The 22,805-nt window shown below is 48.8% G+C and overlaps 1 protein-coding gene across 6 annotated transcripts in view; it reads right to left on the bottom strand.

Moving 5' to 3' along the window:
• LOC140408279 (electrogenic sodium bicarbonate cotransporter 1-like) overlaps positions 1-22,805 on the bottom strand; it is a 356,190-nt gene that overhangs the window by 16,064 nt on the left and 317,321 nt on the right. For all 6 annotated transcript variants that reach the window (XM_072495256.1, XM_072495257.1, XM_072495258.1 and 3 more), the window contains 4 exons: positions 14,379-14,557; positions 11,644-11,716; positions 8,330-8,398; positions 3,517-3,690 (listed from right to left, as the gene is read on the bottom strand). In XM_072495256.1, coding sequence (XP_072351357.1) covers positions 3,517-3,690; positions 8,330-8,398; positions 11,644-11,716; positions 14,379-14,557 — 495 coding nt within the window. The remainder of the gene's footprint in view (positions 1-3,516; positions 3,691-8,329; positions 8,399-11,643; positions 11,717-14,378; positions 14,558-22,805) is intronic.

Below are 22,805 nucleotides of genomic sequence, written 5' to 3'. Positions count from 1 at the left end.
ACGAGTAGGGACATTTCCTCCCCCAACACACGGGAATTACGAGTCGCTCCCCCCTCCCACAGCAAGCATGTGTGAGAATGACCAACCCCGCCCCCCACTGGCCCCAACAGAGAACCCCCCCATCAGACCTCTAACATAGAGCCCCCCCCCCCATGTCAGAGACTCCCATATCAATAATCTCCATATCAGAGATCCCCCCCACCCAACAGTCGCCCCTGACTGGAAACTAAAGAGCAGTCCAGGCAGAAACAGTGAAAAATCACAGCTTTTTCACTAACCTGTCCCTTACACCTGCTGCCTCAGACAGAGGTATAGAAAGGAGCAGCTGTGACTTCATAGAAAGTGAACCCATCACAAGGCTTTAAACCCCCTCAGGTTCTTTGACCTGTGAGACTTCCATTCACTTTCAAAGAAAAATAGTTTTTAGTTGGCTGTAATTGGCAGGGTAATTAATAGCTTCTAGATAGTCAGGTGGATTGTTTATTTTCATTTCCATTCATGCTTGAATGTATCACAAGTATTCTGCTTTGAAGCTAACCACAATGTTTAGAAACACCTCGGAGATTAGTTCTTTCACTTCCTCTTTTTCTCAACAGAAAGAACTTAACTTATTTTGATGTGGTGAGGATCTGTCAATCATAGCTAGACAGGGTTGATTGATGGGGAGGTCTCTGATATGGGGCTCTGACAGGGGGTCTCTGTTGGGAATCTGATAGGGGGGGCTGGGGAGGTGGGCAGAATTTGCTTTGTGGAGGGGAGCAATTGACTTTGGAGGCACTTACATTACATACTTACCACCTTGGCCCACCGCAGGGTTCACTGCATCAGGACCACGTTGGAACACATTTGCATCAAACCATGCCCACGCGAAACCCGGCCGAGAGGGTTAGAGTTTCACGGAGGTGTGGCGAATCGGGCTTCCAGCCCTTTGATCAGATGTAAATGACCCATTTGCATCCCATTTACAGCCTCCCGCCAGCATGTAGCTTGCTGCCACTGCTGACAGGGGACTGGAGCTTCGGTTCAGCACAATCCTGTTTTTTTGCCCGACGATTGACTCTCCGCCGGATCAGAAGCCACACCACAGGTGGCAGAGAATTGTTTACAAACAGGCTTATGGGTGAAAACACTACCCCCAACCACCTTCGGTGGCAGAGGCAATTAGTGATGCATAATGTGCCAGAATTGCAGGAATGCGGAGGGTTATTGGGCTGGAGGAGGTTCTAGCGATAGGGGCGAGCAGGGCTATTGAAGGATTTGAATACCGGAATGAGAATTTTAAAATGTAGGTGTTTCCAGGCCAGAAACCACAGAGGTCAACGATCACAGCGGGGTGGTGATGAGTGATACTTATATTCCTGTTTGTCCTGGTGTAATTGAACGTTAAATGTTCTACACTCATAGAATCATAGAATTTACGGTGCAGAAGGAGACTATTTGGCCCATCGAGTCTGCACCAGCTCTTGGAAAGAGCACCCCACTTACGCCCATGCCCCTACCACATCCCCATAACCCAGTAACCTTTTTGGACACTGAGGAGCAATTTATCATGGCCAATCCACCTAACCTGCACATCTTTGGACTTTGGGAGGAAATCACTCTCTGGGTAAAGAGAGTAAAGTTTCTCCTGAATTCCTATGGGATTTATTTATAACTATCTTATTTTTATGGCCCCTACTTCTGGCACGTCTGACAAGTGGAAACATCTTCTGCTAGCGAACCTCATTGTGATTACAAAGACCTCTATCAGGTCACTCCTCAATCTTCTCTTTCCAGCAATCTGTGTCGAACGTGCACGTGTGTTTAAAGAGGTATTTTGCGAACAATCTTTGCTACCCGGGTAAAGATCTCCTGGTATTTGTGAACAACAAGACCTTGAGATATTTAAAGCTCTCAGCTACAGGACCCCAATTTTAATGTTCTCTCGTGTGCCTATCACAGAATAATGCCTCGACCATCTGAGTTAAAAATTCCAGATGAGTTTCTCCATCAGGAAGGCTGCTTGCTGAGTAAACTTTGCATGTTTTGTAAAAGTGGTTAAAATCTGCTGTATGTTTTACTGGAAGCACTTAACCCCTCACTTACAGCAAACCAAACCTTTATTCAATGAGTATAACAGCCAAGTGCATTTTGATTTGTATGGGTTAATTATTTGTGAGCACTTTTGGGTACATCTTCTTCAGAAGCAGGAAGATGAATAATAACGCAGAGTTCAATACCCGGCTTACTGTCTCCCCAGGAGTTGTCCCTGTTTGCTTGCAGTCTTGGCCGGAACAAGTAGAAACATTTCTGTGGTTTTGCTTCACTCACATTGTTCTCGGATATTGGGAAGACATGAAATTCCTTTTTTATTGCAAGTTTGGCCGTTTATTATTTTGTTTTCATTACCTTAGGGGGGGTGTGACGTGGTCTGTTAGCTTAGGTTCATTTGTTCAGAAGATATAGGAGCACAATTAGGCCACTCGGCCCATCGGGTCTGCTCCGCCATTCTATCGTGACTGATATGTTCCTCATCTGTTACCTACCATGTTACAGACCAAGAGTTGGATTGCGAAATCAGCCAGAGCATCTCCTCCGTAGAAAACATGACCGAGGAGCGGGAGTCGGCAATTTAGCCTCCCGAGCCCAACACCCTCAATGTGATCATGGCCGATCCCATCCTGGCCTCAACTCCACGGCCCTGCCCCTTTTCCATAACCCTTCAACCCATTACCAATTAAAAATCTGTCTAACTCCTCCTTAAATTTACTCACTGTCCCAGTAGGGTAGAGAATTCCACAGATTCACAACCCTTTGGGAGAAGTAGTTTTTGCTCAAATCTGTTTTAAATTTGCTACCTCTTCTAAGATTGTGACGTCTCGTTTTAGACTGTCCCACACGAGGAAGCATCAGCTCCACGTCTACTTTATCCAGACCTTTTAGCATCTTGTATACCTCAATTAGATCTCCCCTCATTCTGCTAAACTTACAGAGTATAGGCCTAAACTGTTCAATCTCTCCTCATACGGCAAGCCCCTCATCTCTGGAATCAATCTGGTGAACCGCCTCTCAACTCCTCCAATGCCACAATATCTTTCCTCAGATAAGTAGTAGATAGCTAGAATATGATGCAGGATGATGCCAGTGATGTGGGTTCAATCCCTATTCCAGCTGTGATAACTCACAAAGGTTTGCCTCTTTGCCTTGCCCTACGTTTGATGGGGAGTGGTGTCCCTCAAGCTAGATAACCACGTCGCTCTGTCCACTGTCCCTCGTGGGCTGGGCTAATTACCTACTCCAAGGGGAGTCAGTGTGGTAGGTGATTCCTCGTGAATCATGTGAGCAATGTGGGGCCGTGAGCTCACGGTGTGGGGAATGTCTTGTCCCTGTAATGCATTCACAATTCCACCCCCCCCCCCCCAAAATTGGGGAGGGGGCGGGAGTGGGGGACAGGGGGAGGTGGGAGGGATAGAGGTGGCGAACGTTGCAGGAGAGAGGAGTGATGGAGATTGAGTGCTGGAACATGGAATAACTTACCATAACTGGGAAAATGATGGCTGCCACGGTTGATTTCAGGATCCAGAGCATGGCCAGACAGATGGCCTGGATGAAGGTGAAGAGGTGAACCCTCCGTAGGGGGACATGACGCAGGTAGATGAAGTCTGGTTGATGTTTGGGAGGCATCAGCAACAACTTCAATCGGTCCATGAACTGAAATGACAAAACAGAGCCAGCCTTTAACCCCGGCCCCACCTCCTCAGCAGCTTGTACATTGAGCTACATCAGGAGTGCAGCAGAGAAACAGGCCACTCGGGCCAACTGGTCCATGCTGACGCTCCACATGATCCTCTTCCCATTCCTCCTCATCTCACCCTATCGGCAGACCCTTCCATTCCTTTCTCCCGCATGTATCTATCCATCTTCCTCCTTAAACATACTGAGAATCGGACAACAATAACATCTCGCCCAGGGAATGTTACACGCGGAATTGGAGAATTTGGAGATCTAAACCTCTCTGTCCAAGTGTGTATCTTTGCTCATCGAGAACTACAATTCTCGAAACACTGCTGGCGTATTCAGGTTATCTGACCTTATAAGAGCTGTGTATATCTGTACAGAAATTGCAACAGAATAAATGGCAGCCTGACATAAGAGCTAACACTGTTGCTTCACAGCACCAGCGACGCGAGTTCGATTCTCGCTTGGGTCACTGTCTGTGTGCAGTTTGCACCTTCTCCCCGTGTCTGCGTGGATTTCCTTTGGTTTCCTCCCACATCTCCCGAAAGACGTGCTTGTTAGGTGAATTGGACATTCTGAATTCTCCCACCGTGTACCCGAACAGGCGCCGGAGTGTGGCGACTGGGGGATTTTCACAGTAACCTCATTGCAGTGTTTGAAAAAAATTTTAGAATACCCAACTATTTCTTTTCCAATTAAGGGGCAATTTAGCATGGCCAATCCACCTAACCTGCACATCTTTGGGTTGTGGGGGTGAGACCCACACAGACACGGGGAGAATGTGCAAACTCCACACGGACAGTGTCCCTGGGGCCGGGATTCAAACCCGGGTCCTCAGCGCCGTGAGGCAGCAGTGCTAACCACTGCGCCACGTACCGTCCTTTTCATTGCAGTGTTAATGTAAACCTACTTGTGACAATAATAAAAATTCTTATTATTATAAAGAGAAACACATGCTTTGAAATAAATATCAGCACTTGTTAAGGGAAAAGGGTTGAATTAGAATGAATGAATAAATGACACAGCACAGACAGCATTGGAGCCACTGTTCAGGAATATAACCAAGGCTGTGAACGATTTCGGGCTGGGTTCTTCCCGGGGTAGAAGACAAGTGCGAGCCGTGTTCTCGGGTTCCGGCCAACCACACACACATGTTCTGGTCGCGTCCTCAGCTGTAAAATTTTGGGTCTCCTTCTTTAGCACCATGACAGTGATCCTTATTATTGATCTGGAGCCTTGTCCCATGGTGGCCATTTTCAGGTCGGGGACAAGGGGCGATTTCTGTTCGGGTGGGGATGCCCTACCCAGCCCAGCACCTCAGTTTTGTTGGGTGACCTAATGGAATTTCGCCTCTGGAGAAGGTCAAGTAAACCGTTAGGGGGTCGGTTGAGGAGTTCTACCAAGATGGCAGCCACTCAATTCCTTCTTTAAGGAGTTAGTCACCGACAGTTGTTGGGGGGGTGGGGTGCAGGGTTTAGGTTACGGGTGGGGAGAGGTTTTTTTCTCTCTTTTTGGATGAGGTTTATACGATTGGTTGTGTTTTTGCTACATTGTTCTGTGTCACATCCATTGTTTATGAATCAATTTATTATAAATGGAAAATTTTTGCTAAAAATGTATTTTAAAAAAACTACTTCAGGGGCGGCGCGGCGGCGCAGTGGTTAGCACTGCTGCCTCACGGCACTGAGGACCCGGGTTCGATCCCGGCCCCGGGTCACTGCCCGTGTGGAGTTTGCACATTCTCCCCATGTCTCGCGAATAGAAGGATGGGAAAGATCCCATGGCACTACTTTGAAGAAGAGCAGGGGAGTTCTGCCAGGTGCCCTGGCCAACATTGGTCCCTCAATCAATGTCACTAAATCACGGCACCGAGGTAACAGGTTCGATCCCGGCTCTGGGTCACTGTCCGTGTGGAGTTTGCACATTCTCCCCGTGTTTGCGTGGGTTTCGCCCCCACAACCCAAGGGGGTGGTTTAGCACAGGGCTAAATCGCTGGCTTTGAAAGCAGACCAAGGCAGGCCAGCAGCACGGTTCAATTCCCATACCAGCCTCCCCGAACAGGCGCCGGAATGTGGCGACTAGGGGCTTTTCACAGTAACTTCATTTGAAGCCTACTTGTGACAATAAGCAATTTTCATTTTCATTTCATTTCATGTGCAGGGTAGGTGGATTGGCCACGCTAAGTTGGCCCTTAATTGGAAAAAATTAATTGGGTACGCTAAATTTATTTTTCAAAAACTATTTCAGGCAGTGTCCATTTCTCTAGAAAAGAGAAGGCTGAGGGGTAACCTGATCGAGGCCTTTAAGATTGTGAATGGGTTTGATCGGATTGTGTAGAAAGGATGTTTCCACTTGTGAGGGGGACCAGGGACAGGGACCATAAATATAAGACAATAATTAATTCAGGAGAAATCTCTTCACCCAGAGAGTGGTGAGAATGGACAACTCACTGCCGCGGGGAGTCGACAAGTTGAATAGCGGGAGAGACATTTAAAGATGAAGTTGGATAGACACACGCGTGAGGAAGGAATAGACGGAGATGGTGACTGGGGGATGTGAAGAGGAGGATGGGGGAGGCCCGGATGGAGCAGAAACACTGGCACAGGGGAGTTGGAGCAAGTGAACTCTTCCTGTGGTGCAAACTGGATGTAATTAGTGTTGTCCTGGCGATGATGGGAGGGTAACTGCTTCAACGTGACTGTTGTCCAAAAGGTGACATCAGACTGGGGGCTACGATCTCTGCTTCGGTGATCACGTAACCCACTCCAGGGTAACTGTGGACAGCCTGGACGTCACTCCAGCCAATACTCACTACCTTTGAAGTCTCGTAATGGCAGCAAGGAGAGGAACTGCAAAACAAACTGTACCACTCTTCTTGAGAGTCAGACTGGACTAGAAACTTTAACGCTGTTTCTTTCTTTTTTATTATTCATTTTACGGGGCATGGGCATCGCTGGCTGGGCCAGCATTTATTGCCAGTCCCGAACCACGCTCCATTTCAGAGGGCATTTAAGAGTCAGCCGCATTGCTGTGGGCCTGGAGTCACGTGTAGGCCAGACCGGGTAAGGACGGCAGATTTCCTTTCCTGAAGGACATGAGTGAACCAGATGGGTTTTTGCGACAATCGACAATGGTTCATGGTCACCAATACACGTTTGACTCTCTCCACAGATGCTGTCAGACCTGCTGAGTTTTTCTCGCGTTTTCAGTTTTTGTTTCAGATTCCAGCATTCGCACCACTTTACTTTCATCTGATCCAACCAAACTGCACCAGTTCACGTGACCTTTGATCAATTCGCAGCTGTGACCAAACCTCACCTAATTAAGTTGGAGAATGTATGAGGCTGACCTGGGATTCCTCGATTCACTACAGTGCAGAAGGAGGCCATTCGATCCATCTAGTCTGCACCGATCCTCTGAAAGTGCATCATACATTGTCCCATGCTCCCATCCTATCCCCGTAACCCAGTAACCCCACCTAACCTTTGGGCATTAAGGGGTAATTAAGCATGGCACATCCACCTAACCCGAACATCTTTGGACTGTGAGAGGAAACTGGAACACCTGGAGGAAACCCGGAGGAACATGCAAACTCCACACAGCCTGTCACCAAGGCTGGAATCGAACCCGGATCCCTGGTGCAGTGAGGAAGCAGTGCTAACCACTGTGCCGCCATGCCGTCCTAGCTGCAGGATGTTATTAGTCTTTTTAAAAAATAAATTTCAAGTACCCAATTATTTTTTTCCAATTAAGCGACAATTTAGCGTGGCCAATCCACCTTCCCTGCACATCTTTTGGGTTGTGGGGGCGAAACTCACGCAAACACAGGGAAAATGTGCAAACTCCACACGGACAGTGATCCAGGGTGGGGATCGAACCTGGGACCTCAGCGTTGTGAGGCAGCAGGGCTAACCCACTGTGCCACCGAGCTGCCCTAGCTGCCGGATGTTATTAGGCTTTTAATGAGCCAGTTGACATCCATTATCAATGAGCCATTTGCAATGTAGTGGTGGCTCAGGTATTAAGTAGAGGTCGAACAGGCCTCCCGCATCCCTGGAAAGACACTCAGCAAGACCTGTCGGGCTTGCCAGGTGCCCCGCCGGGGTCAGGGCAGGGGTCCCTCACCTGTCACGTGCCCCCACCCTCCCCTGGCGCACCTGTGGCCTGGGGTCCCTCTGCGATCCTGAGCCTTGGGTGGGTGCAGCACTGCACGTCAATGATGAGCGGCTAGCCTCTGGTAGGCCAACAGCTCATGGCGGGTACAACATTTGCCCCCAAGGGCTGCAATCGCTGGGAAGGCCCAATACAGCTACGTCAGTGCCTCCATTCCATTGGGCGTCCTTCATGGAATTAATGGGGGTTCCCTGCCGATTCCCCAAGAGATGGGCGAGGCCCCCATCGGTCAGACAAAATCCCAGTCATTGTGATCGAATTATCTAACTTCAGGGGTGTCCACTGAAATGATTCGCCGCCTCAGGCTGAGGTAATCGGCGCCCAGATCATGTTCAGCCGACTGTTATTCAAACTAACTTTGTCCACTGACAGGCTGGTTAATAATTATCAGGCATTTTCTCTGGAATTTAGCTTGCAAACGGTTGCCATGGTTACTCACCTGTACACCCCTCAGAGAAGCAACCCCCATGTACAGGAAAACTCCGTAAAGCACTGGCATTGGGATGTACTGGAACGAAGGAGAGAGGCGATCAGTCACTGAGCAAACATTCACTTCAACTCAACCACAACTTGTATTTATACGGCACCTTTAACATAATGAACGCCCCGAGGTTTTTCAAGCGGGCGTTATAAAACAAAATGTGGCTTTGTTGAGCAACAGATGAAGATTGGTCAGAGAAGTAGATTAGAAGTAGCGCCTTATCAGAGGAGGAAGAGGTAAAGAGGCAGAGGCACGATCTAAGGGAAAGGTTTCTAATTGTCATTTTAGTGGGTTTTGCTGGGGGGGCTTCACCCAGGCTGTGTCACCAAGCTCCCCGTTGCTGCCTAACCAGACTGAGTCCCATAGCGAGTGTGTGTAACCGCATGTTACCCGGCGCTCGCAGTGCCGAGACACCCCCCACTCTTTAACGTGCCCCCGCCCCGGTTAGATAGGGGGCCTCAGCGGGGAATGCACATCTGAGGCCGTTCGCCGGAACTCCTCAGTGTAGTGCGGGATCAGGGCACCACAGGCTGTGAAGTGATTTTTGAAGTGCAGTGCCAGTTGTCGGAAACACAACAGCCAATGTGCGCACGGCAAGATTCCATAGGCAGCAGTGTGATAATGACCTGATAATCTGTTTTTGCGACGTTCGCTGAGGCTTAAATATTGCGCTGGGGAGATCATTCCCAGCTCTTCTTTAAACAGCACCGTGGGGGTTCGAATGTCCACTTGAGAGGGCAAACAATCTAACGTCTGATCTGAAAGACAGCACCTCTGATAGTGCAGCTCTCCCTCAGCTCTGCACTCGAGTGTCAGCCTTGATTTTATATTCATGCTAAGGAACGGGTTCGGCCCACTGAGCCGCAATTAACCTCACATCTCGAATTCACCGCAGCTGGGCCGCCGACCTGTCTTCCTTCAACTCCCGTCCAAATCGTTCCTCTCTCTTCCCTGTTAATTCCTTACTGGCGATCTTCCGCCGACTCGCAGGCTGCCCGGTGGCTCACTGGAGCAGAATCTCTCTCTTGTCGCCTCCCCCCACCCCCCTCCCCTCCCCGCCGCCCTCCCTCCGAGGACAATGCCTGGGGGGGGGGGGGTTTGAATCAAAGCTTGTGACAAATGTCTGAAACATGACTGCTGACCACTCCCCCAATACTCTGGCACCTCCCAGTTCACGCACATGACATTGATCCTCGATCAAAGGAATAGGTCCTCGCAAAATGTTAGTTTAACCACTTGAAATTTAGTAAAAGACATTTGTTCTGCACAACACAGCCTGAGAGGCACTGGCGAGAATCCACCATGAGGAGGCAGGCCCGTCCTGCAGCAGAACGCAGTCCACCACTTCAGACACATTCAGGGCTGTGTGTGTGTGTGTGTGTGTATGTGTGTGTGTGTGTTTGTGGGGGCGTGCGTGACACAGTGTGGGTTTTTGTGTGTGCATGCCTGAGTGTAAGTGTTTGTGTCAGAGTGGGGTTGTGTGTGTGTCAGAGTGGGTTTGTGAGTGTGTCAGAGTGGGTTTGTGAGTGTGTCAAAGTGGGTTTGTGTGTGTGTCAGAGTGGGGTTGTGTGTGTGTCAGAGTGGGTTTGTGTGTGTGTCAGAGTGAGTGTGTGTGTCAGAGTGGGTTTGTGTGTGTGTCAGAGTGGGTTTGTGTGTGAGTCAGAGTGGGTTTGTGTGTGTGTCAGAGTGGGTTTGTGTGTGTGTCAGAGTGGGTTTGTGTGTGAGTCAGAGTGGGTTTGTGTGTGTGTCAGAGTGGGTTTGTGTGTGTGTCAGAGTGGGTTTGTGTGTGTGTCAGAGTGGGTTTGTGTGTGTGTCAGAGTGGGTTTGTGTGTCAGAGTGGGTTTGTGTGTGTGTCAGAGTGGGTTTGTGTGTGAGTCAGAGTGGGTTTGTGTGTGTGTCAGAGTGGGTTTGTGTGTGTGTCAGAGTGGGTTTGTGTGTGTGTCAGAGTGGGTTTGTGTGTGTGTCAGAGTGGGTTTGTGTGTCAGAGTGGGTTTGTGTGTGTGTCAGAGTGTGGTTGTGAGTGTGTCAGAGTGGGTTTGTGTGTGTGTCAGAGTGGGTTTGTGTGTGTGACAGAGTGAGTGTGTGTGTGTGTCAGAGTGAGTGTGTGTGTCAGAGTGGGTTTGTGTGTGTGTCAGAGTGAGTGTGTGTGTGTGTGTCAGAGTGGGTTTGTGTGTGTGTCAGAGTGGGTTTGTGTGTCAGAGTGGGTGTGTGTGTGTGTCAGAGTGGGGTTGTGAGTGTGTCAGAGTGGGTTTGTGTGTGTGTCAGAGTGGGTTTGTGTGTGTGTCAGAGTGGGTTTGTGTGTGTGTCAGAGTGAGTGTGTGTGTCAGAGTGGGTTTGTGTGTGTGTCAGAGTGGGTTTGTGTGTGTGTCAGAGTGGGTTTGTGTGTGTGTCAGAGTGGGTTTGTGTGTGTGTCAGAGTGGGTTTGTGTGTGTGTCAGAGTGGGTTTGTGTGTGTGTCAGAGTGGGTTTGTGTGTGTGTCAGAGTGGGTTTGTGTGTGTGTCAGAGTGAGTGTGTGTGTCAGAGTGGGTTTGTGTGTGTGTCAGAGTGAGTGTGTGTGTGTGTCAGAGTGAGTGTGTGTGTCAGAGTGGGTTTGTGTGTGTGTCAGAGTGAGTGTGTGTGTGTGTCAGAGTGGGTTTGTGTGTGTGTCAGAGTGGGTTTGTGTGTCAGAGTGGGTTTGTGTGTGTGTCAGAGTGTGGTTGTGAGTGTGTCAGAGTGGGTTTGTGTGTGTGTCAGAGTGGGTTTGTGTGTGTGTCAGAGTGGGTTTGTGTGTGTGTCAGAGTGAGTGTGTGTGTCAGAGTGGGTTTGTGTGTGTGTCAGAGTGAGTGTGTGTGTGTGTCAGAGTGGGTTTGTGTGTGTGTCAGAGTGGGTTTGTGTGTGTGTCTGAGTGGGTTTGTGTGTGTGTCAGAGTGAGTGTGTGTGTGTGTCAGAGTGGGTTTGTGTGTGTGTCTGAGTGGGTTTGTGTGTGTGTCAGAGTGGGTTTGTGTGTGTGTCAGAGTGGGTTTGTGTGTGTGTCTGAGTGGGTTTGTGTGTGTGTCTGAGTGGGGTTGTGAGTTTCTTTGCTTCTGTTAATAGTTTCAATTCATTGCAGGAGAAAAAACAGTTGCAGTGAATCCTCCGCACTGTCAATCGTGGATGTTGAAAAGTGGCAACAACTACAAATAGAGACCCAGTAAAGAAGCTGTCACAAGTCAGACATGAGTATTTGGGCAGTTAATCAGTACCCCTGAAAAATGTGTGATTAAACATTATTAAGAAATACTTAAACGTGGTACCTTTAGTATGGGAGCGATGAAGACAGAAACGCCAGTGAGGATGAAGACAATAAACCCAGTCACCCGCTGTTCCCTAAAAATAGACAGAGAGCGTCAGCACCAGGAGAATGTGTCGAACAGGAATTTGACAATTCAGATGAAACTGAATATTACAAAACAAAGTTGTCATCTCTTTCCCTCCCATTATTACAACGCTAACAGGGATCAGCTGTACAGACCCTGGGCGTCATTCTCCGACCCCCCGCCGGGTCGGAGAATGGCCGTTGGCTGCCGTGAATCTCGCCCCCGCCCCCGCTGAAGTCTCCGGTACCGGAGATTGGGCGGGGGCGGGAATCGGGCCGCGCCGGTTGGCGGGACCCCCCGCTCAATTCTCCGGGCCCGGATGGGCCGAAGTCCCGCCCAGAAGTTGCCTGTCCCGCCGGCGTAAATCAAACCTGGTATTTACCGGCGGGACCAGGCGGCGTGGGCGGGGGCGCGGGGTGATCTGACCCCGGGGGGTGCCCCCACGGTGGCCTGGCCCGCGATCGGGGCCCACCGATCTACGGGCGGGCCTGTGCCGTGGGGGCACTCTTTCCCTTCCGCCTCCGCTACGGCCTCCACCATGGCGGAGGCGGAAGAGACTCTCCCCACTGCGCATGCGCGGGAAACAGTCGGCTGCCGCTGACGCTCCCGCGCATGCGCCGCATTTCCGCACCAGCTGGCGGGGCAACAAACGCATTTCCGCCAGCTGGCGGGGCAGAAATCCCTCCGGCGTCGGCCTAGCCCCTCAATGTTGGGGCTAGGCCGCCAAAGATGTGGAGCATTCCGCACCTTTGGGCCGGCGCGATGCCCGTCTGATTGGCGCCGTTTTTGGCTCCAGTCGGCGGACATCACGCCGTTGGGGGAGAATTTTGCCCCCTATGTTTAACACTCTCACCTCTAAGTCTGAGAGTTGTGGGTACAAGACCCACTCCAGACACTTGAGGACAGAATCCACCAAGGGAAGCCAGTGGATGTGATGCTCAAACTGAGGATCCGCCTATTATCTCAGTTGGGTGCAAAAAGATCCTCTTACAGTTTTGAAGAAGAGCAACAAGTTCTCCCTGGTGTGTCGCCACATATTTATTCTTCAATCAACAGCGGGATAGCTGATTGTTATAACATTGCACGAGTGGGATCTTGCTGTGCACAGATTGACTACTATCATTCCACAATAAAGGGAGGCAGCGGCGTAGTGGTATTGTCGCTGGACTAGTAATCCAGCGAGCCAGGGTAATGCAGATGGTGAAATTGGAATTCAATTTTACAAATCTGGAATGAAAAGTGTCATGGTGAAACGTCATGGTGAAACCATTGCCAATTGTCGTAATGCCCCATCTAGTTCACTCATGACCTATAGGGAAGGCAATCTCTCGTCCTTACCTGGTTTGGCCTATATGTGATTCCAGACTCTTAACTGCCGCCCTCAAGGGCAATTAGCCTCTGACAGTGCAGCACTCCCTCGGTACTGCCCCTCTGACAGTTCTGACCCTCTGGCAGTGCAGCGCTTCCTCAGTACTGAGCCTCTCACAGTGCTGTACCCTCAGTACTGACCCTCTGACAGTGCAGCACTCCCTCAGTACTGCCCCTCTGACAGTTCTGACCCTCTGGCAGTGCAGCGCTTCCTCAGTACTGAGCCTCTCACAGTGCTGTACCCTCAGTACTGACCCACTGACAGTGCAGCACTCCCTCAGTACTGTCCCTCTGACAGTGCAGCACTCCCTCAGTACTGCCCCTCTGACAGTGCAGCACACCCTCAGTACTGACCCTCTGACAGTGCGGCACTCCCTCAGTACTGACCCTCTGACAGTGCGGCACTCCCTCAGTACTGACCCTCTGACAGTGCGGCACTCCCTCAGTACTGACCCTCTGACAGTGCAGCACTTCCTCAGTACTGACCCTCTGACAGTGCGGCACTCCCTCAGTACTGACCCTCCGACAATGCAGCACTCCCTCAGTACTGACCCTCTGACAGTGCAGCACTCCCTCAGTACTGACCCTCTGACAGTGCAGCACTCCCTTAGTACTGACCCTCTGACAATGCAGCACTCCCTCAGTACTGACCCTCTGACAGTGCAGCACTCCCTCAATACTGACCCTCTAACAGTGCAGCATTCCCTCAGTACTGACCCTCTGACAGTGCAGCACTCCCTCAGTACTGACCCTCCAACAGTGCAGCACTCCCTCAGTACTGACCCTCTGACAGTACTGACCCTCTGACAGTGCAGCACTCCCGCAGTACTGACCCTCTGACAGTGCAGCACTCCCTCAGTACTGACCCTCTGACAGTGCGGCACTCCCTCAGTACTGCCCCTCTGACAGTGCGGCACTCCCTCAGTACTGACCCTCTGACAGTGCAGCACTCCCTCAACAACCCCAAGGTTTTGACATTCTTCCTAAAATCTGATGCCATTAATTGGACACAATACTCCAGCTGAGATCTGACCAGTTTTTCTTTATCAAGATTTCAATCAATATTCTTGCTTCTGCATTTTTCACTTTTAATAATGTGTGGAGTTTGCACATTCTCCCCATGTCTGCGTGGGTTTCGCCCCCACAACCCAAAGATGTGCAGGGTAGGTGGATTGGCCACGCTAAATTACCCCTTAATTGGAAAAAATGAATTGGGTACTCTAAATTTATTTTTTTAAAAAGAAAAAGAAAAAAAAAGAAAAGCGTCTGCTCACGTTCATGCAATGGGCTGAGAGGTTTCCTACCTGACTCCCAGAAACTTGGGTAGTTCTCCAGGGGCTGATGTTTGTGTCTCCATCTTCAAGCTGTCGATGTGCGCGATGGAAATCACGGTGGCAGCGACGTACCAGGGCAAGCCCATAAACGAGCAAAGAGCCAAAAGGATAGCCACCCAGAAAAGGTCCAGGTGATAGCCAGCCCCTTTCTGTCAACAAAGGGGAAACAGGTTCCAGTTTATTAATGTTGCATTGAAGGGAAAATCAAAGCATTAACATGCCTGCCACATTGAGGGATAAAGGCAGAGAAGGTGAGACTGAAGGACTGGTATGCATAGGAAATTCCTGAGGAGCATGGCAACACAATTTCAACTGTTAGCTAGTCAATATCAGTCTCTCACCACACCAACAGGAAGTCATGGCTTTCACTTAAAAAAATTCAGCACAAAATCTAGACCGATATTCCCACTGACAGTGCTGAGGGAGCAGTGCACGATCAGAGGATCAGTACTGAGGGAGCGCTGCACTGTCAGAGGGTCAGTACTGAGGGAGTGCTGCACTGTCAGAGGGTCAGTACTGAGGGAGTGCTGCACTGTCAGAGGGTCAGTACTGAGTGAGTGCCGCACTGTCAGAGGGTCAGTACTGAGGGAGCGCTGCACTGTCAGAGGGTCAGTACTGATGGAGTGCTGCACTGTCAGAGGGCCAGTACTGAGGGAGTGCTGCACTGTCAGAGGGTCAGTACTGAGGGAGTGCTGCACTGTCAGAGGGTCAGTACTGAGGGATTGCCGCACTGTCAGAGGGTCAGTACTGAGGGAGTGCTGCACTGTCAGACGTGCTCTTTTCCCAGGTGAGCCGCTGTTTCTGATCTGAGCGGTTTCAAAGTCACTATTCAAAAGAAAACGGAGCAATATTGTTCTCCTGATATGCTCCAAATATTTATCCCTCAAGCAGCATCTGATCAAACAGTATTGTAACTTAGTTAACTGCTGTCTGTGAGAACCTGCTGTCTGTCAATCTAAGGTTGGGTTTCCTGTAATTTTACACTTCTAAAGTACTTCTTTGGCAGTAAAACATTTTTGGAAATCAGCAAAGATACTTCCTAAACGTCAACTCTTTCTGTTGAACACAACTGTTGATTTAACTTTGAACGTCAGACATTTATTGTGCCTGTGTTTGTCCTGTGCCAATTGTTGGAATGAATTCCTCGCCAAGGTGACAGATGTACCACCTTCTGGACAGGTATCAATCTATTCTCTTGTCAGATGTACCCAGAGCTGCTGAGGGGTATGTGGCCAAAACTCTCCCCATTCTATTGAAGGGCAGATCGATGGAGGTGAACGCAGGCGAACGAGTGAACACGCAATGGAAACAAATTCATAACGCAAAAAACAGAACCAGCTCCAAAAATATCGACTGGGGAAAAACAAGAAGAGTCGCTCCGATATTGTCTCACCCTCGCCACCAGTGACTTCATTCTCTCAAGCTGAAAAATATATGGTCTGTCAGTGAATTCAAACAAGACTTTCCATCATCCTCCTTAAGCAGAATACTTTGTTCTCTTCCAATTCCCATGAACTCCTGGCATTCCCAGGGCTGTGCCAAACCAACCTTGAGATTTGCAGTGACAGACTCAGAGATTTGGCTCCACTGACGGGAGTCACACGAAGCAGATGCTGGCTGCCAAGAATGGCTTTAATGTCAATCTTCCATAGATATAGGGAACAAAATGAACTGGATTATGGTTATGTCACCATGCGTCAAAGATAATCCACCGAATAGTCCTAATCACGGCCATTTAATTGTCAGGCAGAATTACTGTCACCACCCCCTGTCACGTTGTTAGGCTCCATGTGCTTGGTTTGTGTTTGTGGCCTTCAGAGGGAGTCTCCTCATCCCCCGGCGCAACATCGAGGGCCGAAGGGCCTGTACTGCGCTGTAATGTTCTATGTTCTATGTTCAGTAAGATTCATGTCTCCCATCCACCAGGGAGACATGTTCAGTGTCACCGTGACCACCTGTAGGTGTTCCTTCCAACAAGAAGAAGGATGCCACCAATAAGAAGACGGGGTCAGCCAATGGCTGCATTTGAAGTGGTGTTCCATGTCTACTACTTTTTACTTTCTCATATCCCTCTACAAAGTCACTTCTCATATACCTCCTTCCAAGGTGGAAAAGCTTACATCTCCAGGGTCTTTTCTCCGAACTCAAATCTCTTCTCACCAGACAGTCATGGCTGTTCCCTGCAATCTCTCCAAGGCCGGTGACTGGACAAGGAGGAAAATAGCACACGGCTGTACACCTGTGTCTTTTTCATACTATTTTGGTTGAACCCCAATTGAACTAAATTAAACAAAATAAGGGACAAATCAAAAGAGCACCCCTTAGGGGGAAACTGGAAGGATCATTTTTACACGTTTGCGCTGTTGGACCAGAAGCAAGACGGAGGCTCGAGGGCAGGTAGAAGTAGAAAGAAGTTGAACCGTGACGTCACAGCCTGCAGGTAAGTGATTGGCTGGTGACTGGTAAGTAGTTTTTCTTTTCCCTGAGGTGTTATCGTGCAGGGCGCAGTGGTTGCTGAGTGAGTGCTTGCTGAGAAGGGGAGTACATTTTTAAAAAAACTTACTGTTGGGAGTTTCCAGCTGAATCCGGTCGGAGTGAGGACAGAGTGACTGCTGGGTAAGTAGTAAAGATTTAAATTGTTTGCGCAGGCCCATAACAGCTGATTGCTGTTCTCGTGCGGGGCGCAGTGGTTGCTGGTTAAGTGTTTTATTTTTACCTGTAGTTGGGCAGTTTCTAAACCCTAGACACTATACTTATAGTTTCCCCCACCCTTCCACCTCCTTTAACCTAAGGGGTAGAGTGAATAACAGGTGAGCTCTTTCTTTCTTTTTCTTGTTTTATCTGGAGGGGATGGCAGGGAAGGCAGTGCAATGTTCCTCCTGCAGAATGTTTGAGGTGAGGGACGCCGTCAGTGTCCCTGCTGATTTCACCTGTGGGAAGTGCACCCATCTCCAGCTCCTCAGAAACCGCGTTAGGGAACTGGAGCTGGAGCTGGATGAACTTCGGATCATTCGGGAGGCAGAGGTGGTCATAGATAGTAGCTTCAGGGATGTAGTTACTCCGAAGAATCAAGGTAGATGTGTGCCGGTGAGAGGGGCTGGGAGGAAGCAGTCAGTGCAGGGATCCCCTGTGGTCGTTCCCCTCAGTAACAAGTAAACCGCTTTGGATAGTGTTGAGGGGGAACGACCTACCAGGGGTAAGCCACGGTGAACAGATCTCCAGCACCGAGTCCATCCCTGTGGCTCAGAAGGGAAGGAGGGAGATCAGGAGAGCAATAGTTATTGGGTACTCGATAGTTAGAGGGACAGACAGACGGTTCTGTGGCAGCGAAAGAGACTCACGGATGGTATGTTGCCTCCCAGGTGCCAGGGTCCGTGACGTCTCGGACCGTGTTTTCAGAATCCTTAAGGGGGAGGGGTAACAGTCACAAGTTGTGGTACACATCGGTACCAACGACATAGATAAGAGAAGGGACGGGGATTTAAAACAGGAATTTAGGGAGCTAGGGTGGAAGCTGAGAGCCAGGACAAACCATGTTGTCATCTCTGGTTTGTTGCCGGTGCCACGTGCTAGTGAGGTGAGGAACAGGGAGAGAGTGCAGATAAACACGTGGCTGCAGGGATGGTGTAGGAGGGAGGGTTTGAGGTACGTGGATAATTGGAGCACAATCTGGGGAAGGTGGGACCTGTACAGACAGGACGGTTTGCACCTGAACCAGAGGGGCACCAATATCCTGGGAGGGAAATTTGCTACCCGGTTCTTCGAAGGGGGTTGAAACTAATTTGTCAGGGGGCTGGGAAAACAAGCTGTAGTCCAGAAGCCAGTGTCGAGAGTAGTGAGGTACTGAGGAGGGTATCAAGGTCGCAGGAGTGTACCGGCAGACAGAAAGGTGGGTTGAAGTGTGTCTACTTCAATGCAAGGAACATCCGGAACAAGATAGGTGAACTTGGAGCGTGGATTGGTACTTGGGACTACGATGTTGTGGCCATTACGGAGACATGGTTAGAACGGGGACAGGAATGGTTGGTGGAAGTTCCGGGGTGTAGATGTTCAGTAAGAGTAGGGAAGGTGGTAAAAGAGGTGGAGGAGTGGCATTGTTAATCAAGGATAGTTTAACGGCTGCAGAAAGGCAGTTTGAAGGGGATCTGCCGACTGAGGTAATATGGGCCAAAGTTAGAAATAGGAAAGGAGCAGTAACATTGTTAGGAGTTTTCTATAGGCCCCCAAATAGTAATAAAGATGTGGAGGAAGAAATTACAAAACAGATTATGGATAGGTGTGGGGGTCTCAGGGTAGGTGTCATGGGTGACTTTAACTTTCCAAATATTGATTGGAACCTCGCTAGGTCGAACAGTTCGGATGGGGCAGTTTTTGTACAGTGTGTGCAGGAGGGTTTCCTGACACACTATGTGGATAGGCCGACAAGAGGGTGGGGGGGGGGAACATTGGATTTGGTACTGGGTAATGAACCGGGCCAAGTGTTAGATTTGTTTGTGGGAGAGCACTTTGGAGATAGTGACCACAATTCGGTGTCTTTCACTATTGCAATGGAGAGGGATAGGGCCATACGGCAGGGCAAGGTTTATAATTGGGGGAGGGGTAATTAAGATGCGATTAGGCAAGAATTAGGGAGCATAAGATGGGAACAGAAACTGTCTGGGAAAGGCACAAATGAAAAGTGGAGCTTGTTCAAGGTAAAAAGAGGGAAAGTCGACCGTGGATATCTAAGGAAATAAGGGAGAGTATCAAATTGAAGGAAAAAACATACAAAGTAGCAAAGATCAGTGGGAGACTAGAGGACTGGGAAATCTATAGGGGGCAACAGAAAGCTACTAAAAAAGCTATAAAGAGTAAGATAGATTATGAGAGTAAACTTGCTCAGAATATAAAAACAGATAGTAAAAGTTTCTACAAATACATAAAACAAAAAAGAGTGGCTAAGGTAAATATTGGTCCTTTAGAGGATGAGAAGGGAGATTTAATAATGGGAGATGAGGAAATGGCTGAGGAACTGAACAGGTTTTTTGGGTAAGGTCTTCACAGTGGAAGACACAAATAACATGCCAGTGACTGATGGAAATGAGGCTATGACAGATGAGGACCTTGAGAGGATTGTTATCACCAAGGAGGTAGTGATGGGCAAGCTAATGGGGCTAAAGATAGACAAGTCTCCTGGACCTGATGGAATGCATCCCAGAGTGCTAAAAGAGATGGCTAGGGAAATTGCAAATGCACTAGTGATAATTTACCAAAATTCACTAGACTCTGGAGTGGTCCCGGCGGATTGGAAATTAGCAAACGTGACACCACTGTTTAAAAAAGGAGGTAGGCAGAAAGCGGGTAATTATAGGCCAGTGAGCTTAACTTCGGTAGTAGGGAAGATGCTGGAATCTATCATCAAGGAAGAAATAGCCAGACATCTGGATGGAAATTGTCCCATTGGACAGACGCAGCATGGGTTCATAAAGGGCAGGTCGTGCCTAACTAATTTAGTGGAATTTTTTGAGGACATTAACAGTGCGGTAGATAACGGGGAGCCAATGGATGTGGTATATCTGGATTTCCAGAAAGCCTTTGACAAGGTGCCACACAAAAGGTTGTTGCATAAGATAAAGATGCATGGCATTAAGGGGAAAGTAGTAGCATGGATAGAGGATTGGTTAATTAATAGAAAGCAAAGAGTGGGGATTAATGGGTGTTTCTCTGGTTGGCAATCTGTAGCTAGTGGTGTCCCTCAGGGATCAGTGTTGGGCCCACAACTGTTCACAATTTACATAGATGATTTGGAGTTGGGGACCAAGGGCAATGTGTCCAAGTTTGCAGACGACACTAAGATAAGTGGTAAAGCAAAAAGTGCAGAGGATACTGGAAGTCTGCAGAGGGATTTGGATAGGCTAAGTGAATGGGCTAGGGTCTGGCAGATGGAATACAATGTTGACCAATGTGAGGTTATCCATTTTGGTAGGAATAACAGCAAAAGGGATTATTATTTAAATGATAAAACATTAAAACATGCTGCTGTGCAGAGAGACCTGGGTGTGCTAGTGCATGAGTCGCAAAAAGTTGGTTTTCAGGTGCAACAGGTGATTAAGAAGGCAAATGGAATTTTGTCCCTCATTGCTAGCAGGATGGAGTTTAAGACTAGGGAGGTTCTGCTGCAATTGTATAAGGTGTTAGTGAGGCCACACCTGGAGTATTGTGTTCAGTTTTGGTCTCCTTACCTGAGAAAGGACGTATTGGCACTGGAGGGTGTGCAGAGGAGATTCACTAGGTTAATCCCAGAGCTGAAGGGGTTGGATTACGAGGAAAAGTTGAGTAGACTGGGACTGTACTCGTTGGAATTTAGAAGGATGAGGGGGGATCTTATAGAAACATATAAGATTATGAAGGGAATAGATAGGATAGATGCGGGCAGGTTGTTTCCACTGGCGGGTGAAAGCAGAACTAGGGGGCATAGCCTCAAAATAAGGGGAAGTAGATTTAGGACTGAGTTTAGGAGGAACTTCTTCACCCAAAGGGTTGTGAATCTATGGAATTCCTTGCCCAGTGAAGCAGTAGAGGCTCCTTCATTAAATGTTTTTAAGATAAAGATAGATAGTTTTTTGAAGAATAAAGGGATTAAGGCGTATGGTGTTCGGGCTGGAAAGTGGAGCTGAGTCCACAAAAGATCAGCCATGATCTCATTGAATGGTGGAGCAGGCTCGAGGGGCCAGATGGCCTACTCCTGCTCCTAGTTCTTATGTTCTAAATACTATGTCTCCTTGATAGGCATGTCCCTGTCAGGCAGGGAGGAAATGGCCGTGTGAGGGGACCATGGTTCACAAAAGAGGTTGAAGGTCTTGTCAAGAGGAAAAGGAAGAGTATGTAAGGATGAGAAAACAAGGTTCAGTAGGGTTGCTTGAGGGTTACAAGGTAGCAAGGAATGAGCTGAAAAAAGGGTTTAGGAGAGCTAGGAGGGGGCATGAGAAGTCTTTGGCAGGTTCGGATCAAGGAAAACCCCAAGGCTTTTTACTCTTATGTGAGAAATAAAAGAATTACCAGGGTGAGGGTAGGGCCGGACAAGGACAGTAGTGGGAACTTGTGCATGGAGTCAGAAGAAATAGGAGAGACGTTGAATGAATACTTTTCTTCAGTGTTCACAAAGGAGAGGGGCCATGTTTTTGAGGATGAGACTGTGATTCAGACGGGTAGGCTGGAGGAAGTAGATGGTCTGAGGAAGGATGTATTAGCAATTTTGAAAAACCTGAGGGTCGACAAGTCCCCTGGGCCAGATGGGATATACCCAAGAATTCTTTGGGAGGCAAGGGATGAGATTGCAGAGCTTTTGGCTTTGATCTTTGGGCCCTCGCTGTCCACGGGGATAGTGCCAGAGGACTGGAGAGTGGCGAATGTTGTTCCTCTGTTCAAGAAAGGGAATAGGAATGACCCTGGTAATTATAGGCCAGTTAGTCTTACTTTGGTGGTCAGGAAGATATTGGAAAAGGTCCTGAAGGATAGGATTTATGACCATTTGGAAAGATGCAGCTTAATCCGGGATAGTCAACACGGATTTGTGAAGGGTAGGTCTTGCCTCACAAATTTGATTGAATTCTTTGAGGAGGTAATTAAGTGTGTAGATGAAGGTAGAGCAGTTGATGTCTTATATATGGATTTTAGTAAGGCGTTTGATAAGGTTCCCCATGGTCGGCTCATGAAGAAAGTAAGGAGGTGTGGGATAGAGGGAAATTTGGCCAATTGGATAAGTAACTGGCTATCACATAGAAGACAGAGGGTGGTGGTGGATGGAAAATGTTCAGACTGGAGACCAGTTACCAGCGGTGTACCACAGGGATCAGTGCTGGGTCCTCTGCTATTTGTGATTTTTATCAATGACTTGGAGGACGGGGCTGAAGGGTGGGTCAGTAAATTTGCTGATGACACCAAGATTGGTGGAGTAGTGGATAATGTGGAGGGCTGTTGTAGGCTGCAAAGAGACATTGATAGGATGCAGAGCTGGGCCGAAAAATGGCAGATGGAGTTTAACCCTGATAAGTGCGAGGTGATTCATTTTGGTAGAAAAAGTTTGAATGCGGATTACAGGGTCAACGGCAGGGTTCTGAGGAATGTGGAGGAACAGAGAGATCTTGGGGTTCATGTCCACAGATCTCTGAAAGTTGCCACTCAAGTGGATAGAGCCGTGAAGAAGGCTTATAGTGTGTTAGCGTTTATTAACAGGGGGCTTGAGTTTAAGAGCCGCGGGGTTATGCTGCAACTATGTATGACCCTGGTGAGACCACATTTGGAGTATTGTGTGCAGTTCTGGTCACCTCATTATAGGAAGGATGTGGAAGCATTGGAAAGGGTGCAAAGGAGATTTACCAGGATGCTGCCTGGTTTGCAGGATCGGTCTTATGAGGA

This window comes from Scyliorhinus torazame, chromosome 3 (assembly GCF_047496885.1).
Source record: "Scyliorhinus torazame isolate Kashiwa2021f chromosome 3, sScyTor2.1, whole genome shotgun sequence".
NCBI classification, from domain to species: Eukaryota; Metazoa; Chordata; class Chondrichthyes; order Carcharhiniformes; family Scyliorhinidae; genus Scyliorhinus; species Scyliorhinus torazame.
Note: the sequence above shows the minus strand (reverse complement) of the source record. Positions and strands in the feature narration are given on the sequence as shown.